Below are 20080 nucleotides of genomic sequence, written 5' to 3'. Positions count from 1 at the left end.
AGAGCATACCAGTCTGGAGAATTGTATTTGCAATGACAACATACTGTACTTGTGTATATACAAATTTTTTACTGCTTCCTGACACTATTATTCCTCAACATGCAATGCAAGATATCACTGCAATGGAGGTACCAATTGAAGGCCATGCTTAGCAACAGCCAAAGGGTGATGAATTGACCTGGCTAACACTGTCTTAAGACTTGATGTAGCCAAAGTTATTGGAGAGCTTCCCAAGGTGTGACCAGAGGAGGCTCCCGAGGGAGGACCTCGGCCTCTCCTGGCCCTCCGCCGCCGGCGGTGCCGCCGGCGTTGCCACCGCCGGAGCCGCTTCGGCGGGCGGTGCCGGCACGCTGGTCTTCCTCACCGGTGGCCAGCCAGGCGCGTCCTTGGCCACTTCGAACGAGATCCCCACCTTGCCGACCCTTGCCCGCACCGCGTGCAGCGCCTCGGCGCGCACCTCGCCGCCGGCGTCGGTGACGAGGTAGAATGTCCCGATGGCCTCGTCCTTCCGCCGCTTCAGCTCCACCCTCAGCAGCGACAGCCCGTGCTCCCGCAGCATCCTCGTGAAGTCCGACAGCAACCCCGACCGGTCGGCGGCGCGCACCTCCACCTTCGCGCCCTGCGGAAACATTGTCAGTGACCGACCGTGGCGTCGCGCGTAGGAGTATCCAACAGGAGAAAAATGGAGAATGGCGATGATGAGCCTGACATGGGAGGCCCTCCGCTCCACGGCGGCGACGAGGCACCGGGAGACCTTCTGCCGCTCGGCGTTGCTGTCGACCGTGCGCCCATCCTTGTGCCGGATGTAGTACTCCTGCGTCCATTCATGGCGCCGTCGACGGCGACGACGGCAAGGTCAGCGTCAGCTCGGCGTTGCTGTTGATAACGATGCAGCATACAACCGATGTACCTGGATGGCAAGGGGGCCCTGGGACCCGACGGTGGCGTGGAAGACGACGTAGTGCATGTCGGTGAGCGCGCACACGGTGTCGAACAGCAGCTTGGGGCGGTCCCTGCTGGTCATCTTGACGACGGCGTAGCCGCGCTCCTCCCAGCTCTCGATGGACACGCGCGTCTCCACGCGGCGGGCCAGCCGCGCCGTGGTGGCGGCCTTGTCGCCCATGCTGAAATGCTCCTCGTCGACGGGCGTCGCGGCGGGGCCGGACTCGTAGTCGCGGTCGTCGTGCATCAGCTGGTGCAGCCGCCGCTCCGTGTGGACGCGCCCCTCCACCGGCGCCGACATGCTCACCCAGTGTCGCTCCCCGGTCAGCTTCTCCCGCGCCCCCATCACGGCGTCCACCAGCCCCTCGATGTGCTCCCACCGGCTCGGCGCCGGCGCCGCCGCCTCGGCCGCGGCGCCGCCGCCGGCCGTCGTGACGTAGAGCACGCCCGCGGCGCGCCCGCTGTGCGTCCACGCCTGCCCGGACGCGACGTGGCAGCCGTTGTCGGCGAGCACCTGGGTGATCGACGACAGGAGGCCCGGGCGGTCGTGCACCGTGAACTCCAGCGCCGCGCAGTCCGACACGTCGGGCCCGCCCGGCCCGACCACGTTGCCGAGGCACGTCGTGAACCTGGGCGACGGCCCGTTGCCGCCGGGGCGCTGGCACGGGACGAGCGCCCGCTGGATGAACTCCGGCAGCGACGGGTCCGTCAGCTTCCGCCCCATCTGGTCTGTCACATGGAACACTGCATTGCACAGACACACCACAATTCAATCCCTTTTTTCACAATAAATTCCCACGACATCAACACGATCCAAAGGAAGTAGTGTTCTTGCCGTCCATGAGCCAGCCGCCATCGGAGGAGATGTACGACTTGGAGATGACGAGGTCGAGATCGGTGAGCAGCTGCACCATTTCCAGCAGCACGCCATCGCGGTTGACGCTATCAACCTATGAAACAAAACCCATCAAATCAACCATAAAACGAGCGCAATCGATCTCCACCCCCCACTCTGCTGATGAACAGACGAACCTTGACGAGCGTGCAGTCCTCGCGCGTCTCATTGTCAACGACGACCCTGCACGCGAGACCATGCACAGCCGCTCGTCACAATCATCAAAACCTGAAAAGGAAATCGAGAGAGAGAATTCACCACGGACGAAGCGAACGCGTGCGTACCCAGGTGTACCGAAGCGGTAGAGCAGCGGATCGAAATCCGGCTCGAAGTACGGCCCGGACACGTACTTCATCCCACCGAGCTCCCAACGTCACCAATGGCGTCCGTCGTCGTCACGTCCTGGACGCGAAATCTGCTGGGGGATTGACACACACACACGCACAGCGATAAGAACAGAGAGCAGATCCAATCCGATTCAATACCAAGAACAGAGGAGAAGAGAAGTAAACGAAGGAGATGAACACAACACGGTGAAAGCAGCCCATGGTTCACATGCACGCGCAAGCAGCGGATCGCCGGGGAGAAGAGATCACATGGCGAGATTTTCCCAGCCGCTTGCAGCAGAAACCAACTGAAAATCATATGCCCCTTCTCGCTGCTGTTCTTGACGTTGTGACAAGCGCAGAGAGAGTGTAGCGAGGAGATTATTGATGAGATTACCTTGGATTGGGTTGCGATTTCTTGAGGAGACGAGGTGGGAGGGAGGAGAGGAGGGCCACGTGCGGGCGATGCGGGGCGCCTGGTTCTCTTGCGCTGTGCGATTCAGCTTAAGCGGCCATCGCGTGATCGGTTTGGGGGTGTCTCTTTCTCTCTCTCTCTCTGCAACTCGGCGGATCGGCGGCGTTTGAGGATTTGAGCGCGCGAACGGCCGCGGCGCCACGTCGGACGGGCAGGACGGCACGTGGCGGGGGCGGCCTGGTTGCTAGCGTGTGCCCCTTTGTCCGGTTCATCATCACCGTACTGGTAGTACTAATTTTTCTTGGGCTATTCGGTGGTGGTGGTTCCTCGTGGCGCCCAAGATAGTAGCGGTATTTTGTTGATTTTTTATGAGCATTTCGTAATTCTTGTGATTACAGATGTGTACTCCCTACATTTTATTACTAAGATAAAGGAAATTTAGTTCATTATACAAGAATTATATGTGTGCATGCACAAATAAGTATTAAAATGATTCCGTTTAAATGTTTAATTTATCTCTTTATTTAAACCTTGGGTATATAGAGATTACAAATATAACCAAATTATTTTAAAAAACAAAATATAAAATAAGTCTAATATTTTTTTATAGATGGAGTATTTTATAAAAAGGCCAATTACAAATTTACCATTGTTTTAAATCGTTACTATATAATTGCTTAAAACCCCAATAAAAATACCATAATAACTAAATTTGAGGAAGCATCGGTAGTGTGAGTGTGGCAGTATTGTCGTCGGTGCATGACTCCATCTAACAGGGTTTAGCGAAGTGAAAGTAGCTCAAATGGTTATGTTCTTTGTCGTGGAAATAGCTTATCCGGGTTCAAATTTTAGATTTGACACGAGTGCTCGACTAACTATTCTTTCATGGGTAGGCGATGTACCCGTCGACAGCGAGGCGCCCGTGATGACTTCGTCAATCTGAAGGTATATCGGCTCAATCTTCCGAAGATGCTCATAGGGGTAGGGTGTGCATGTATGCGTTCATAGGGGTGAGCATACGCGCGTTATGAACGTCTGCGTTTGTACCGTATTTCTTAAAAAAAATCTAACAAGGTTTAAATCCCAATGTCCACAATTATTAAGATTAGAGTTTTGTCTCTTTAAGCGCGTGTTAGGATGTTAGGGTATATTCTCGGATGTGTGAGTGTGGTGTTATATGTGCAGTGGTCCATACGTCGGAAAAAAGAAAAACTAAAATCTTCAAAATGTTTTTGGTTCTACCAACACGTCAGAGCGACCCATCTCACGTGTAAAAATTACACATCGGCAACATTGCAATGTTTGCTTGTCAGCATGACTAAAGTAGACGACTCTGCTTGACGGCTGGAAATGTCTATGGCTCCACTTGTAGCGGTCAAGCAAATCCCCAATCGTCCGCTGTACAGTACAACAAAAGAGTCTGACGGACGCGGTGCGTACAGATGAAGTCGTGAAACCATACCAAATCCGTGGTATAGCTTTCATCTGCCTCAATAGATTGTTAAGCCCATCAATTGAAGCCGCCCCTTATTATGCAACAATTTGTATGGGCATGATAGGGTACGGACGCAGCCTGTCCGTCGTTCCTGAACCTTGATTACACGGCCATACGTACGGGCGGATTTTCTTATTGATTTCGAAGTTCGAACACGGACGACGATGATGATGATGACTAGGGCACCCGCAATGGTTATCTATAGGCTCTCTACAAAAGATCCATGTCAGTATATTTTTCTACTTGAAAGAGATTAAATGAAGAGAGAGAGCAAAGCTATCTACTAACTTGGAGATAGTCTATAGAGAAAAACGAGGCAATGAATTAGAGAGCTATAGATATCTATGTAGACATACCATTGAAGTGGTTTACTATTAATCTAGTCTATTACTGAGATGCACATGTTTTATAGATAGCACCTTACTTTATCATTGCGGGTGCTCTTAGGTTGATTGTGCGTACCGATGAATTTCTTTTGCTTCGGTAAGACGGCGCAGGAGAGCGCTGCCCAATCGTCGTGCCGCTTTTGCTTCGAGAGATTCGTTGAGCACCTACGATTAGCCGCAACCTATCCATGCCGGCTGCCGCTATGCGTGCAGGTGCAGCTGCACGGTCGGCCGCGCGTGCAATCCCCACACCCGCACCGCATCGTCAGCCGTCAGCCGCCGCTGGGCCTGCATGCACATGACGCGGATCTCTCTGTACGCGCGTACGTACGTGCGATGGCCGCAACGCGGCGCGGAGGCGGTTAACCTGCAAGTTTGTGCGCGAGTTGACTGACGCGGTAAACGTGGCGCCGCGGGGGACAAAGGCCCAACGGGCAACGTACGGCTGCGGTCGCAACGAGAAAGCGGTGAGACGTGCGCGCCGGTGCGGTGGGCGTGACGCCCGTGCGTGCGTGCGTGCGTGGGCAAGCGAGGGATGGGGGCGGCGCCGCGCGTGGGTGGTGCACGGGACGTTTGGTGGCGGCGGCCAGAGACATCCGCGCAACCGTGGCGTGTGCGCCGTGCGGTGGGCGGTGGCTGCAGCGGCGCACGGCGACGTCAGCACGCCGAAACGCGACTGTTTGCGCGCGCGTGCGTGGGGAACGTGGATGTGTCTGTGTGTGAAGATGCAGCGTGCGGGTTTCTTCTCTTCCCAGTATTTATGGGCAAGTCATTTTGTCCGCGAGGGAAATTATTTTGTTTTTAGATCATCTATACATTTATAGATAAATTTTTTTAAAAAAATTTGACAATATAATTATAGTATAATCGTGATGTAACTACACTATAACTTCCATATAACTACAATATACTCCCTCCGTCCTAGAATATAAACATTTATGGACTCTGACACGGTCTTCGAGATGCTACTTTGACCAACAATATCTATATAACTACAATATTATGATAGTTTGTTTAATGATAAATCTAGTAATATTAATTTGACATGATTAATTTTTTTTTTTGCTATTAATAGTCAAAGTTAAAAATGTTTGACTTGTCACATGCTAAAAATGTTTATATTTTGGGACAGATGGAGTAACTTGTATGTAACGTTCAAAAATCTCCATGTAACATGCTACTCCTTCCATCCTAAAATATAAGCATTTTTAGCACATTGACAAGTCAAATATTTTCAACTTGGACTATTAATAGCAAGAAAATAAAAAAAGACCAATCATGTAAAATCAATGCTACTAGATTTATTATTAAACAAACTATCATAATATGTAACTATATTTATTTAAAACATCTTACTTTTATAGATATTGTTGGTTAAAGTAGCATCTTACAGATCGTGTCAGGGTAAAAAAAAATGCTTATATTTTAGGACGGATGTAGTATTTCGGTGAAATGGAGGTTGTGGGAACGAATCCTCTCACTGTGTGCGTGCTGTGACTTTTTCCCTTCCTCATTTGCACAAATCTTGAAACAAATATAACGGTTCAAAATTACATTAAAGTTACATGCAAGTTAATTACATTACGATTGTACTGTAATTACATCTGTCAAATTTTTAAGAAAAAAATTTATGGATAAATATGTAGCAAATTTGTTTGTTTTCTATGTCATTTAAATAATTACGAAGAAAAAAAATAACATTATACACTATTATATATCACTACACAAAATACAAGTTTAAAAACGACTCACCTACAAATTCGAAAGATCGAATGACCATGAAAAAGCATAACACATGCTAGTATGCTACCGAAACAGTATGAGCGCGAAGGTGTATTTTTGCGTATGATTACCTCTTTGTTTATATGCAGCAAAATTCAAAAGCACTTCCACTGTTCCACATCCACATGGCACATGACAAAGTGATAAAACCACGGGCAAATTATGCAAAAAAACGAGTTCCTAGCTTAAAAAATACTTGCGAATCTGTTTGAACAGCTTCGCGTCTCCGCGAACGGAATATGTAGCATATGCAACTTATCTGGACTGATGGTCGTGTGTCTCAGTGTACCATCACAACATGACAAAACTTTCTAGCTGTCTCAGCCACATTCGACCAATACGCTGCGAGATCAAGGCCATAATTCATCATCATTTTTATTCTATGATCGTCTTCGAAAAGGGTGGCTGCTGCTGGTGTACTAACCAAATATGCTGCGAGGTCACATTCATGCGAGCGAGACAACATACGACTAACCAACGGGATGCAACTATGACCTATAATATCAACAAATTGACGACTTTGTTTCTTTTCCATAACGTTTTGCCTGATTTTGTTAGTACCACTGACCAGTCCATAATTGTCATGCTGTTACAGAGATGCTCACTTAGATCCAGTGGAACGATTCTCTTTGATTTTGCTCCTTGATAAGCCCAACTAGGTTTTGAAAAACATTTCAAAGGCAAAAAGAAAATCACCTTAAAATGTCTTGCTTAAGAGGATATCACCTCAAAAGGTTTGGACATAATGCGAGTATAAAGTAGCACATGGGTGACAGCTCTACATTGACTACCTGCATTTCAGTGTTTCCTGGCGATGAGCATCTGACCACAGCATGAGCGCAGATAGCAGTGAAATTGTGGCTGTCTCAACTCGTAGTCTGCATGGACCAAGACCTACAGGAACAGCGCCTGATGCTTTCAAAACGTTTACCTCCTCTTCCGTGAAATCTGATGAAATGGAGGTTGAGAAAACAAAGCATATTAGTTCCAGTGAAATAATACTACTGACATTGGTTTATTTTGGACCCCAGATTTTTCGGGCCAAATTCAAAAGCCATTAATTATTCGCATAGTTCAATCCTCAAAATTATATTTTGTGTTTTAAAATCTAGCATGCTTAAGGAAACTCGATGTAATCCCACTACTGAACTGCATTAATAAATACCAGTATAAATTTACTACTGTTCATTATGCTACTGCAAGAACATATCTTTGACATTATTGTGTGTGTTTTTCTTTTGGCCCTACATAAAGCATTCACTTCATAAAGCACAGACAACTAATATCACATCAAAATCGTGAAGTGCACATTTGATACAAGCAAGAAACAAGAATACTGAAAATCACATGTTTACCCTAACCAATGATCTTATTATTTTAATAATTAGACATGAATCTAATCTATAGTTAGACTTACCTCCTTCTGGTCCAACAATCAAAAGCCCACTTTCTTCATTGCAGGACTTCGGCAAAGTGCTTAAAAGAGGAGGTGATTCTGCTGAAGCTACGAAAGCGAGCTTTGACTGTGATACCTGATGATAGATAACACAATAATATGACTTTGTCAATCACACATCGTGGTGTAAAAGAAGATGCAATAATGACTCTGGTAGTTCTACATTCTAGTACATACATTAAAATTTTATTCCTATGTTTTATTCTTAACAAAATTTTCACTGCACAATGCATCATGACCATTCACTCCACAATGCAGTACTAAAGATTATTGCGCTTTGACCTAGAACATTTGCTCAACAAAGGTCAATATCATGCTTGCCCACTTTATAAAAAAGCAAGTTACTGGATCCATACAAAACTCTTACTATCCAATGCATGAACTAGGTAACAAAGTTACAATGTTATGTGCAAAGATAATAAAGCATATGTGAACACTTACAACAGGCTGAAGGTCAGCTATCTGAATTGGGGGATTCAGCAACATTCCATGTATTCTCTGGCCTAAAGAAACAAGAGTAATGCTGTCAATTTATTTCAGTTCATTTTGCTCTGAAATCTTGGTGCCAACAGAGACACATACATTGTTTAACTGCAGCTAACACAAGCCTTTGCAATCTGTCAACTCTATTTTCTGCTATTGTATGGCATCGCTCTGTAAGAAGAGGTGTAACACTACAAGCTCCAAGCTCCTAAACAGAGAAAGAGTAAAATAATGTTTAGAAGTAGATTGTGAAGAGACAAGACACCCAAAATTGTACATAACATACAGTACATTTCTCTACAAGCCAATCTGCACGTCCACCTTTCAATGTCCCTGGGGAATGGAATTATAAAATGGTAAGCTATGGAGAAGAAAACTACCCTGTATTCACAGTAAGTGCGCATAATTTATGGGACTCACCAAATGCAGCATAAACATGCCATTGAATGCCATCAGGAGCAATGAGTCTAGCATCCTCAAGCAACTTCACATCTGAACCGCCTTTGTCAACTTTTTGTATAGATCCTTCAACCAAACCACCCGCGCCATCAAATAGTTCAACCCTTCCAAGTTTTCATATAAAGTTTCAATATGTACACAAATAGTAATCAGACTCATAATAAATAAATAAATTTGGTGCCTCGAAGTAAAAGCTGAAAATTTTACACATATGGCTTATCATATGAACATATGCAGCAATCAAATTATTTCCAAACTTCGGACTCTTAGGATCAGCGGTGGATAGAATTTCTACTAAATAATCTAGCATTGATGAATTGAAGCTGGAATTCACCGCAGCAAATTTACACTCATGCAGAGCAATAAGACAGACCTGTCATTTATGCCAAGGCGCAAGACTCTTGTCATGTGCCAGAATTCGTCTCCTTGGATTCGAACCTCTTCACCCTGAAAGGAAATACCTATATTAGATACAGGCATACAGCTGATATTAAGGAATGGAACATCACGCAGAAAACCCACGCACACCACCTGATCGGCAAAATGCCTATGGGGTAAGTGAAGGAACAGCGCTCTACACTCTACAGTCTACACGACAGACAATGTCTTCCCACGACAACGGGGACGAACATTTCTCTAGTGGTCATAGTCTACCAACTACCAAGAAAGCTTACGACATGCTGAACCTATTGAGCACGAGGTGCTCGACGAAATGACCACGCCGACCCAGATGGACGTGTCGAGCAGCCGAGCAGGGGACAATGAATGAAGCGCGCGCTTGCCTTGGACGAAGGGAGCGTCGGGGAATGGAAACGGGGCAGGCCACCGCGCGCGCGGCTCCCGCCGGCCGTGCTGTGCGCTCGCGCGGCGGCGGCGACGAGGAGGCGCCGGCCCCGCGGCGGCGGCAGCCCGCGGAGCAGCGCCGAGAAGGTGGCGGCTGGCGACATCCCGGCGGTCCCGCTTCAACGCCGTCGAGGCAGGCCCACTCCCCAATCGCTCACGCCGGATTCTCCCCGGAGCCGGAGCCGGAGCAGCCGAGCCACCGCCCAGCAGATGAAGCGAGCAGACGAAGGCACGAAGCACCCTCGGATGTAGCGGCGGCGGTGCACTTTGCGCCCTACGCAATCCGTGGCCCAACGAATCATAAACGAGATTTTATGGAATAAGTTCATCTGAGATCCCTTAACTTAACATTCTCCTCCTTGAACCAAAAAATCAGATACAACAGGTCCCTCAACTGTCTAAAACGGTGCAATATGTTTGGACGGTGATTTTAGCTGTCGTGGCGCATACGTGGCTAATTTGACTCGGTCTTCATATGATATGACATTGACATCCAGATTTTATTGCGTTGTAAAGCTTTGACAATTGTGACCCGGCCCATACTACTGTTTGGGCTAAAATTTTACTTTTAGGGCTGATACGGCCCATTATATTTTTGGACTGACAATATTTGGGCAAATATGGACTACTACTTTCTTAATTCTTTGCACACGACGTCATGGCAGTAGTATCAATGTACACATGCACCGGCCACGTACGAGTACACGATCTGTCCTCAGTTGTGCACCCGTCTCCTCCCCGGCAGCACCGCCGGCAGGCGGGACAGGTCCAGCGTGGGGTGCGCCGGCGACTCGGCATAGCCGGCGACGGCGGGAAGAGGAGTGGCGCCCTGCAGCACGGTTACGGCACCGCCGTGCCTGCACGACATCACCCGTGCGTACCTCGCGCCCGACGCCCACCCGTTCCACATGCCGCACCCGCCGCGCGCGGCCGCCTTGGCTTTCTTCTTCTTCTTCTTGTTGCCGGCGCCGGCGCGGCCCTTGGTGCACGCCACGTAGGCGGCCAGGAACGGGTCATGCTGCTGAGGCGGCGGCGGCGCACGGATCCTCACCACCGCGCCATGCGGGCCCACCACGATCGTGGGCCCAACGTGCCACGCCGTGGGAACCCGGGTCCCACCACGCCCCTCGCGGTGGGCCCTGCACGGTGGCAGCGGCAACGGCAGCATCTTGTTGCCACCGTCGTCGTCGTCGTCGTCCGCCGCCACGTCGCGGCCGCGGCCGCGGCCTCGCACGAGCGCGTGCAGCGAGCCCGGCCCGTAGCCGCGTACGCCGCCGCCCGGTTTGATCAGCCGCCCCGCCGAGCCGTCGTCCTCGCACAGGAAGATCGGGTTCGCGGCAAACAGCGGCGGCGGCTGCACCTCCTGCTCGGCGGCCCGCCTGGTCCGGCGGCTCGTCGCCACGCCGCTCCTCCGGCTCATCTCGTGTTCTTCTCCCGTTTCACCGGCTCACTCCGATCGATCGATCGACGAGTTAAGTTTTTTACTAACGCCGTCGAGGTTTTTTATACGCGACGATCAAGTACTCAGCTCTCGTGCGACCGTGGCCGACCTTGGCACGTAATCTTTACCTTGGCATGTGAGCAAGGAGGCGTGGACGTGTCGTTGCTGTTCCTTTCGCGCCTCTTCACTCCGATGCCCACTGCTCCGCCCGTGAGATCGCTACGTGGTGCAGCGCGCACACGTACTCTGCAACGCCACACACAACGCGAGCGATCGACTCGGCTCGATCGACTACTGCTTTGGCATGCGTTGCGTTGCGTGATCGGCTCGGCGATTTCGGCGTCGGTTCAGGTCGTTTTCTGAATGGCGTTTGCAGTCGGTCTCGTGAACACAAGAACGTCCGTGAAATGCAGCCGCACTGTGACTCATGCGTAGTACTAGTACTGCGTTTTCTGGAAGACACAAGGCAGTGGTGTGAACCTGTACCTGATAGTGCGGCTAAGCTCACACTAATGCTGGGGCAAGTACGAAAACATTCGGATAGTATAAACACGGAAGCATTCTTTACCTGTACTGCTAGTACACACGAGTGCATTGCTTTTCAGTAATGTATTGCACGCGCGCGACTTTTGTCCAAACACAAGCTAGCGAGCACACGTGACGGGCAGGCAGGAAAAACGGGGAAACCCCTCTGTGTCAAAAATTTTCCCTTTCTGTGCCTCCAAACAAAACCAGTAATTTGCATCCAGCAGTGAACATTCTCCTTCAAATAATCAGAATAGGCATGAGAAACAAAGTAAAATAAGCACAAGAAAATGAAAAAAAAATAAAAATATTGACATGTCTAGCAGGTGAGCAATCAAGGAGTCACCCAGGTCAGCCCATTCCTGGAGGAAGAACACTACTATCATCTATCCATCCATGTGTGTGGTATGCAATGCATGGATCGCTTTTGAGTCTTCTGGGTGCATAAAAAGCAGGTGGCAAATGGCATCAGGGCTCTCATCTTGCACACCAGTGCAACTGCAAGCCTAGCTAGCTGCTATTGCTGCTGATGATGAATCATTCTACTGTAGGCTACTGTAGAGCAAATCATCAAAAGGGAGAAAACCACACAGTGCTTGCTTGCTGCCTGTGGTGGAGTAGAGGCTGGCCATGGATGCATGCATGCAGTGATGAACATTGGGTAGTTACACAAGCTAGAGGGAGGCTGGTCTCTTTTTGCAGGGCTTGGCAGCTGTTAAAAGAGGAAGAAAAGGCTGGTGGTGAATGGTCCTGAAATTTGTATCATTGTATTCTGGTGAGGCTGTTGGTTGGGAGTACAATCAGAACTGGATTAGACCACTAGTCCACTCTGTCAATAATAGTGGGAAAAGAAAGACCGCCCTCAGGCTCCAAAAAGCAATGCTAAACTATTTGGTCAGAATTTTGCACAGATTTAATCGCAAGGACCCCCCCCCCCCCCAAAAAAAAAAAAAAACCCCAATTGCCTCGTCCAAACTGACCTAACTATAGTTCTCATTTGTCTAGTTTAGTGACTGCAAACAAAGTAGAAGTACTATGCAAAACTAGTATACACCGAATATATGGTCCAATAATTGGGAGACAAACAGAACAGTCCGTACACGAAATACCAGTGAAACACTACACGAATGCCGCATGGACCAACTAAAATTACCAACAAGCATCAAGAAGTCAAGAGGAATACTTATATCAGCTCACAAACAATCCATTGAATACTACCAGAAAGCAAGACAAGGATCGGATTACATTCATCCGCGATTATGACGTCACAGCATGGGATATTTTAAGATGATATGCCACAATGGAGTACCAAATCCATCCATACCACACGTCATATCACGTCAAGATCCAAGGTGAAGGTTACAAAGCAAAGGAAAAATAACAGAGCAGAAATACCAAAAACACAAGATTAGTCTGAATGACAAAGCACCGAGGTAAATGCTCACACTTGAAGACGTCATAACGATATGTAACAAGGTGAAGACTGATTGAATCGTTTCCTCATGCCTGTCATCTTGTTGCATTTTTTGTTGATCAAGAAGCTCACACCAGGCGGATGCTCGGATGATTTACAACAACTGAACCGAGATCATCCCGCAGGTTACTGTTGCCATCATAAACACTATGATTCTCCAGTCTAGGACTGCTTCCGGTGCTACTGGATACTGATCCAAAGGTGGTCTTCTGCAGAACACCAACTGGGGATGAATCAAACCCTGAGCTTGAATCCCAGCCATCATTTAAAAGATTCAGAGACTCCGATAGGCAATTCCTTGCTTCCATGTTGTTATTCTTGGTTAAAACCTCTCCCAATGGTCCGCCCATCAAAGAATCACGGAACATAGGCATCCAGTTTGCTTCTCCCTGGTTAACCTCATCTCTATTTGCTGCAAAACCGAGACCAATAGGACTATATTCACGGCTCAGTTTAAGTGGTGACAACATCAGCTTCTCATGGATGGGAGATGTTGAGGCTGATGACAGGTCAGAAGACGCCATTGGAGCAGATATTGAGAGCTGGCTTCTCTGAGCTTGCATGTCTTCAGCATCAGGCCATGCGAGAGCTCCTTGTGCAGGTGTCCTTGGCCAGTCCACAAAGTGTTGAAGGGAAACTGAACTCTGTTGTTCATTCAGACTCTGCGAAGTGAGCAAATTGACGTTCTCCAAGGAGCTATGAGGAGAACTCATCAGTGAATCAGGTGATACTAGGCCAAAATCTGGCCTTGAGTTGGACACTTCAAAAGGATTATGTTGTTTTGAGAACGGAAACAGGCTGCCCGTATTTCTCGTGCTAATGGAAGTCAGCATCGAGAGACTGTCTGAGTCTTGCACTTGTTCACTCTCATTATGCTTGTTTGCCAGATCCCTGTAGAAGTTTGATCAACAAGTGATTCATTAGTGAAGTAGTTAATACAGCATATAGCAGTTGTTCCTTTAGTATGGCAGTTCTTCAACGGCCACTCTACTCACAAAACAAGTACCTTTAGGGCTACCAGAGTACATAGATGAGCAATGTAAATAATGGACTTGTTTAATTGCTGGTAAATGATTAATAGCTTATCTTTGGGGCTCATCTCCAATCATGGTAGCTAAATAAACTAGGTAACTAAATTACCTTCTATCTTTATTATTTGGTGGATGCCGGCAGGCAAATATGTACGGAAATGGAATATCCATGCAAAATGGCAAAAGCGAAACTTGACGTCTTGAGCTTAAGCATTGGCTACATGATTGACTAAAAGCAATATTTGGAGCTTGAAAGTGCTGCCAACATTCTACCTGCTATATTGCAGAGAGCAAGGATTGGCAGTGTTGGCAGCGTAGTTCTTCATTTGCTGGTGCTGATGGTTGATAGCGAGGCCAGCAACAGCTCCGCCACTGTGGGCGGCCGGAGCACTAGGCTGGGTAGCAGAGGCAGCGGCTGCTGCCACCGCCGCGGGCATCGCTTTCGCGGCATGGCCAGGCTGGCCTTCCACATGCTTTCTTGAACGGTGGCGTCCCCGGTTCATGTGTCGCTCACAGTACTTCTGGTCGGCGACCGCATCCCTCGAGCACCGCCATTTCTTGCCGTCCGTCCGGCGGCACCGGCCGGGCTCCGGATCCGCGCTGCCGGAGTAGCCCAGCTGGAAAGATCCCCATCCCACTGCAAAGCAAAAACCCAACCAAGGGCAATGCAACCAAGATCAGGGAATGGAACAGCTTTTATCATAAATATCAGTCCATGATGAAAGGAACTAAAGCCAAGAAAGCATTCGGTTGATCTGCTTCCTTTCCCATTTCTTGGCTTACATGTGCTTGAGCCAAAGTAGGCAGGTGAGTAGGGCGATGTGAGGCTCCTCCTGATGGGGATGAGGAGGCTGTGTGGTACAGGGCTATTCGCAGCCAAGTACTTGTATATCAGCGCCTGGTGCTCCAGCTCGATCCACTGAGACGGCGTGAAGGGACCCCTCACCCTGGCCATTGCACCCTGCATGCTGCTGCTCAAGCTCACTGAGCTCAATCCTGCAGCCAGATACACCAAGGAGATGAGCAACAAGCTAGGCAGTGCAAGCCAACAAGGCACAGCCAAAACACACATGTACTTTATAGAAGACGAGACGACGACCACCATCCAGATGCATGTGTTTCCTAAACACGATCCTTGTGCAAGATATAACATAGATAGGGGCAAGCAAAAGACACAAAAATCTGAAGCAAAGTGGCTGCAAGGATCAGAAGCAGCACGGATTTGTAGGTGGCGTGTGCATAAAAAGTCACCAACCAACCACATGTTCGATCCGTTGCAGCAAAGCTTGATTCGCGTTTGCCGCATTGTTTACTTGAAACCTTTCTTGCATGTTTTTATTTTTCCTACTTTAACCTTTCTTTCTTCCCTAGTGAGAAAAACGTAGTAGAAATAGTAGTGATATAATGCTAAAGATCACGACTTTTCTCATCCATATATGTGCTTTCTCCTTTAGTTTCGGCAAAAGGTATGACGAAAGAGAATACGCCCGATCCGCACCGATGAGGACAAGAAAGCGTTTGTGGATGTCACTGAAAAGAACAGGAAACTTATACTCCAGTATCAAGAAAAAATCAAGAACTAGTTTATACTCACACTCATCTATGCTAAAGATAATAAACTGGTCTATTTCAGAGGAAGTGAGCTATTCGCAGTCAGTGATCTAGTCAAAAGGAGACAAAAAAATGAGAAATATGAAACAAAAAAAATACAAGATGCAAATCCGAATCTAAACCACAATAGTAAAAGAACCAAGTGGGAAAAAAACAAAAACTAAAACTAAATCAGCTCCATCCCATCCCAGTGTGAGCAAGGATCAAGCATGATGCATAGCAACGAATAAAAAGGCAGAGAAGTAGCATAAAAAATGGAAAATAAATCTATAACAAAGAGAGATGAATCAAACAGCAATAATACTTGAAAAGGAGCAGAAAGCTTTTCAATCACCAAATCGAATCAGACGAGCAGAACAGAAAGAAGAAAAAAATAAAGGAAACGAAAAGATTTTTGCACCATCCTCACCTGAGCAAGAAGCAGGCGTGCCATAGTACAGCGGCATCGCCCCGCCAGCCGCCGCCGCAGCGGCCACGGCGGCGCCACCGCCGCCGGAGGAGCACGACGAGGCGGAGGACGAGAAGCTGAGCATCTGCTCCCCGCCATGGCCGGGGCTACATGACGCCCCGAGCAGGAACGGCGCCGCCACCTTGACCGCCTCGGACACCGCCGCCGCGGCCGCCACGGCGGCCGCGGCGGAGGACGCGTCCCCGCCCCTCGCCTGCTTCGCCGGCGGCCTCCATTCGTGCTCCTGGTCCCCCGCATTGCCCCTCCCGTGCTTCATCAGCCTAGATCCGAGCAACCCTCCCCCACCGAGCTCCCCGCCGCCACCCCCGTCCACCGCCGCCATCACCACCCCCACCCCGCCACCCAGGTCCATCCCCACCTCCTACCACTGCCCCCTCCTGCTCCCCCGCTCATCCGCCGCAGCCGCAGCTACCGGAGCAAGCGACCGCATCCCCCCCTCTCTCGCTGTGCGGGTTGTGGTGGCGCGCCGCGCGAGCGCGCGCGTGCTCTCGCGTCGCGTCGCGTCGCCGGTGGAATGGCGGATGCGTCGTCGTCGCGGGCGGCTCGTGTTCGGGAAACCGGGATGGTTTTCCTTTTGGGGGCAAAGGCTAGCCACAAGCCCCAAGTACTAGTAGTACAACACCCAGGGGTAAAAAGGGAAACTTGTTTGAAGATTTTTACTGCTACTGCTCCATATTTTTTTTAACCGAGTCATTTTACTGCTCTAACCACCGGCAAAATTGATGGTAAGGAGAGATCTTACTGTATAGCTGTGGCAGTAGTAAGTGGTACTGTAGCTGGTAAGATTTATTTGTCTGGGGGATTTTTTTTTTTACCTTTAATGTAGGGTGCCGGTATCTTTGCATTGTAAAGTTGCTCCAAATGCTACTAGATTCAACAACATTTATAAGAAGGATTATGATTCCTACCCAGAAGATTCAAAAGACATTATCTTTCCGAGAAGAAAGTACTACTGGAATAGCTAAGCCGAAACCACCATTTTGTCCTATAGATCAACCAGGACAAGCGTTGTGTTTGTGCAAGAGATGAACTGATAGATGTAACCGGTAGTTGACAATAGCAACAAGAGCAACTAACACCAACATTTGGTGGGTTCGATCGTTCTCCTCCCTACACATTGAACGGCAGGTACGTAGCATAGTGACACTGTGTGATATGCCGATAGCTTCATATCACTTATCTAGAGCTTATAATTGGTGTTAGATTCAGTTTTAGAAAATGAAATTTGGAGAAAGAGACGTCTCTAAAAAAAATTAAGAAGAAAATGTGAATGTATTGGGAACGGTATGGTACCTTGGAGTTAGAATCACACATCTCTTATCATTGCACTATGGAGTATATGTTAGTGTATATTTGTGTTAGATTCAGTTTTGATTGATATATGAGTTTGTTAGCTACTAGCTGCGTGCTTAGCTCCAGCCGCTCACTGGGCGTGGAAATTAGGCAATTAGCTGGTAAGTAAGTAGTAGTACTATCTTCCTGCGCTAATTAAGATATTAGGCCATGGAATCGCAGCCACGCGAGACGCACGTATGCATGGATCGATCGGTCCATATCTGTGTATATATATTTGTTGCGCACATGCACCTGAAATACCGTAGGCTAAGATCGCAGGAGTATCAATCATGGTTGAAGATTAGCACGCTAGACCACACGAGCAAAGCGGACGAGTCCTGGATCTCAAACAAGGTTAATGTGCAGTTTAGAGGAAATATATAACTTGAAGGGCCATTCAGTTTGGAAGATTTTGCACGGGAATCTTGGAGGAGTTAAACTGTTTTATGTTAAAAAAAACCTCTAAAATTTCTGCGTTCCGAAAAAGACCTAAATGCTCTATGACGAAGGGTTTGACAAAATAGTGCGGTGTAGTGGAATTAGTATGTTTTCAAGAAAAAGAAAAAGAAAAGGAAAGGAAATCACGAGGCAGCTCAGCTGGTTGATGTCTGAACCGTATAGCTAAAAAGTTAAATTTTAAAACTTAATTTTTAAAATTATTTATAGCTGTCTATTTTTCACCATATAAAAACTTGTAATATATATATATATATATATATATATATATATATATATATATATATATATATATATATATATATATATATATATATATATATATATATATATATATATAAAGTTGCGTCATATATTTCAACTGCAGCTTTACCGCCAGAGCCCATATTTCTAAACTCCTATATTTAGGTCATGAGCTTAAAATTTTAAGAAACAATTAGGCTGTGTTCGGGAGAAAGGGTTAGGAACCCCTCCTCCCCGGCATGCAAAACGATGTTTGCATTAATGTGTGATTAATTAATAGCTAATTTTTTTCAAAAATGGATCAATATGATTTTTTTAAGCAACTTTCATATAGAAAGCAGTTTGAAAAACATATGCGTGGAAAGCGAGAGTGGGGAGTTGTAAACTCTCAGCAAAGAATGCAGCCTCAGTATTTATTTATAAAGATTGGGTTTTCTAGCTTATGGTTACTATTTATTTTTCTAACCTTTACGACTATAGTTGATTTCAATCTAAGTTTGAATCTGAACCATCTTTCTTGATGAAGATTTTAAGTAGAAGTGGCCGTTGTTAAAAACTGCCCTTAATTTACAGAACCTAGCTTGCCGGGCGCCAAGGTGTGACAGGGATGGACCTGCAGGGACCCGATCGGAACACCGAACGGTTTCCACGCCCGTACGCTGTCCGCTTTTCGCCTCCGGTACGTTGCGTGCGTTCTCAATTTCTCCAACCTCTCGATCTTTGCCTTCTTTTGCCCGGACTCAGTAAAGACTCGGTAAATCAAGGCCGTAAAAAGAAGAGCTTTTGTATATCACCATATCACCTCCGTTCGCTCGCTGCAAGCTGCACGCGAGAGAGAATGTTCACCCAAACAGTAGGGGTAAACCGTGCTAGATCAGCTCAATTAACGGTAATCCCGCTGTGTTTGGCGGGCTACCTAACGCCCATTTCTACTGCAGATATATTCACTCTCATCGCACGAGAGTTACTGCCTCTATCATTCTACAATGATGGGATAATATTGTTATTTTTTTCCCAAGGCATTTCGATTTTTTTTTGTCTTTTTACTCTCCGTTATTTTTACCCCTAACACAATACATACTCCATAACCATTTTTCGATAAGTTTGAGGTGACAAACAATTATGATTGGTTAAATAAAACTAGATAAAAAACTAAATAAAAGATAGTTACGATTGATTATGATGGAGAATAGGTGAATAAGCACTTAAAAATGTTTATATTTTAAAAGAGATGATGTATTATTGATAAGAGTATATAATATATATGGAGTAAAAGTACTATGCTATATTATTACCGTGAGGTAAAACATCAGATGGAATTAAAAAACCAGTAGCATGACATAATCGTCACCCTTGGCATTAAAAACGTACACAATGGCACTATCTTCCAAAATAAATACTCGTGCAAACATATGCCAGTTGTTTGAAATGTCCCCCTTTCCCATCCAAATTAATTTACTACTGCCCATTTGTTTAGCCCTCCTCGATGTACTTAGGGCATTACAAAACCATCAAGTAGCAATATGCGTGGTCCAAGAGCACGGCTCCCTCACGTGCCTTCCCCCAAGCCATCACGAGCGGCTTAGTTTCTTAATAGCGAAAAAAATGTATAAGTATAGCTATAGTTAATTAACCTCTGCCTAATCGAGCTTTGTCACGGAGCTCTTTCTTTTTGGGCGGTCGTGATCTTGGTCAAAGAAATGGTAAGATTCTAGCAAGCTAGGGGGGGCCTCTCATAATGCTTATTAGCTTATATTAGCAATGAGATCGATCGATCCATGTATATATGGGTGGCATTGTACTTGTTTAGAGTTAACTTTAAGGTTACGCATAGATTAATTAGGTAGGCTTTGTAGGAGGGAATAAAATGGTCCCAAGTTGTTTGTGGTACAAATCTGGAATAGGTTTGCATTATGGTCTTCACAAAAGGCTAATTACTTGGCCTGAAAGATCCTTATTGTACAATTAGAGGAGATAATATATATTAAAAATATCAAACAAATAAAACAAATA

At 47.0% G+C, this 20080-nt stretch overlaps 4 protein-coding genes across 7 annotated transcripts; all 4 read right to left on the bottom strand.

Moving 5' to 3' along the window:
- Positions 1-6: 6 nt before the first annotated feature.
- Positions 7-2821, bottom strand: LOC4333993 (ACT domain-containing protein ACR3). Of its 4 annotated transcripts, none has more exons than XM_015777647.3 (7): positions 2561-2821; positions 2122-2252; positions 1975-2020; positions 1778-1892; positions 911-1686; positions 710-814; positions 7-619 (listed from the first exon to the last, which is right to left on the bottom strand). In XM_015777647.3, exons 2-7 carry the CDS (start codon positions 2190-2192, stop codon positions 194-196), a joined length of 1539 nt encoding a protein of 512 aa, XP_015633133.1. In that variant the 5' UTR covers positions 2193-2252; positions 2561-2821; the 3' UTR covers positions 7-193. The 4 variants fall into 4 exon arrangements, with proteins under 4 accessions (XP_015633133.1, XP_066165224.1, XP_015633134.1 ...); XM_066309127.1 differs by having other exon boundaries at positions 7-610; positions 2561-2702; XM_015777648.3 differs by having other exon boundaries at positions 2122-2255; positions 2561-2698.
- Positions 2822-6846: 4025 nt separating this feature from the next.
- LOC4333992 (uncharacterized) lies at positions 6847-9720 on the bottom strand. The gene is made up of 8 exons (XM_015773542.3): positions 9422-9720; positions 9013-9086; positions 8601-8743; positions 8467-8513; positions 8280-8388; positions 8139-8200; positions 7659-7773; positions 6847-7189 (listed from the first exon to the last, which is right to left on the bottom strand). The coding sequence occupies exons 1-8, from the start codon at positions 9584-9586 to the stop codon at positions 7029-7031; spliced, it is 876 nt and encodes a 291-aa protein (XP_015629028.1). The 5' UTR covers positions 9587-9720; the 3' UTR covers positions 6847-7028.
- A 237-nt stretch (positions 9721-9957) lies between these two features.
- Positions 9958-10963, bottom strand: LOC4333991 (uncharacterized). The gene has a single exon (NM_001418633.1). The coding sequence runs from the start codon at positions 10900-10902 to the stop codon at positions 10198-10200; it is 705 nt and encodes a 234-aa protein (NP_001405562.1). The 5' UTR covers positions 10903-10963; the 3' UTR covers positions 9958-10197.
- Positions 10964-12628: 1665 nt separating this feature from the next.
- On the bottom strand, positions 12629-16385 carry LOC4333990 (growth-regulating factor 6-like). The gene is made up of 4 exons (NM_001418636.1): positions 15974-16385; positions 14737-14949; positions 14227-14590; positions 12629-13813 (listed from the first exon to the last, which is right to left on the bottom strand). Exons 1-4 carry the CDS (start codon positions 16383-16385, stop codon positions 12991-12993), a joined length of 1812 nt encoding a protein of 603 aa, NP_001405565.1. The 3' UTR covers positions 12629-12990.
- Between the last annotated feature and the right edge of the window lie 3695 nt (positions 16386-20080).

Source organism: Oryza sativa, chromosome 3, assembly GCF_034140825.1.
Source record: "Oryza sativa Japonica Group chromosome 3, ASM3414082v1".
In the NCBI taxonomy this organism is placed as follows: domain Eukaryota; kingdom Viridiplantae; phylum Streptophyta; class Magnoliopsida; order Poales; family Poaceae; genus Oryza; species Oryza sativa.
This window is presented reverse-complemented; position numbering and strand designations above follow the sequence as displayed.

What these genes read in the sequence shown, in the direction of transcription:
- LOC4333993 (XM_015777647.3), bottom strand. Translation starts at nt 2,192, where the DNA reads ATGAAGTACGTGTCCGGGCCGTACTTCGAGCCGGATTTCGATCCGCTG. An exon ending in AGGACTGCACGCTCGTCAAG is followed by an intron (nt 1,893 to 1,974) that starts GTTCGTCTGTTC and finishes TTTGTTTCATAG; the next exon opens with GTTGATAGCGTCAACCGCGA. An exon ending in AGGGCCCCCTTGCCATCCAG is followed by an intron (nt 815 to 910) that starts GTACATCGGTTG and finishes GAATGGACGCAG; the next exon opens with GAGTACTACATCCGGCACAA.
- LOC4333992 (XM_015773542.3), bottom strand. Translation starts at nt 9,586, where the DNA reads ATGTCGCCAGCCGCCACCTTCTCGGCGCTGCTCCGCGGGCTGCCGCCG. An exon ending in CGCCTTGGCATAAATGACAG is followed by an intron (nt 8,744 to 9,012) that starts GTCTGTCTTATT and finishes AAAACTTGGAAG; the next exon opens with GGTTGAACTATTTGATGGCG. An exon ending in GCATGTTTATGCTGCATTTG is followed by an intron (nt 8,514 to 8,600) that starts GTGAGTCCCATA and finishes TCCATTCCCCAG; the next exon opens with GGACATTGAAAGGTGGACGT.
- LOC4333991 (NM_001418633.1), bottom strand. Translation starts at nt 10,902, where the DNA reads ATGAGCCGGAGGAGCGGCGTGGCGACGAGCCGCCGGACCAGGCGGGCC.
- LOC4333990 (NM_001418636.1), bottom strand. Translation starts at nt 16,385, where the DNA reads ATGGACCTGGGTGGCGGGGTGGGGGTGGTGATGGCGGCGGTGGACGGG. An exon ending in CACGCCTGCTTCTTGCTCAG is followed by an intron (nt 14,950 to 15,973) that starts GTGAGGATGGTG and finishes ATCTGGCTGCAG; the next exon opens with GATTGAGCTCAGTGAGCTTG. An exon ending in TGCTCTCTGCAATATAGCAG is followed by an intron (nt 13,814 to 14,226) that starts GTAGAATGTTGG and finishes AAACTTCTACAG; the next exon opens with GGATCTGGCAAACAAGCATA.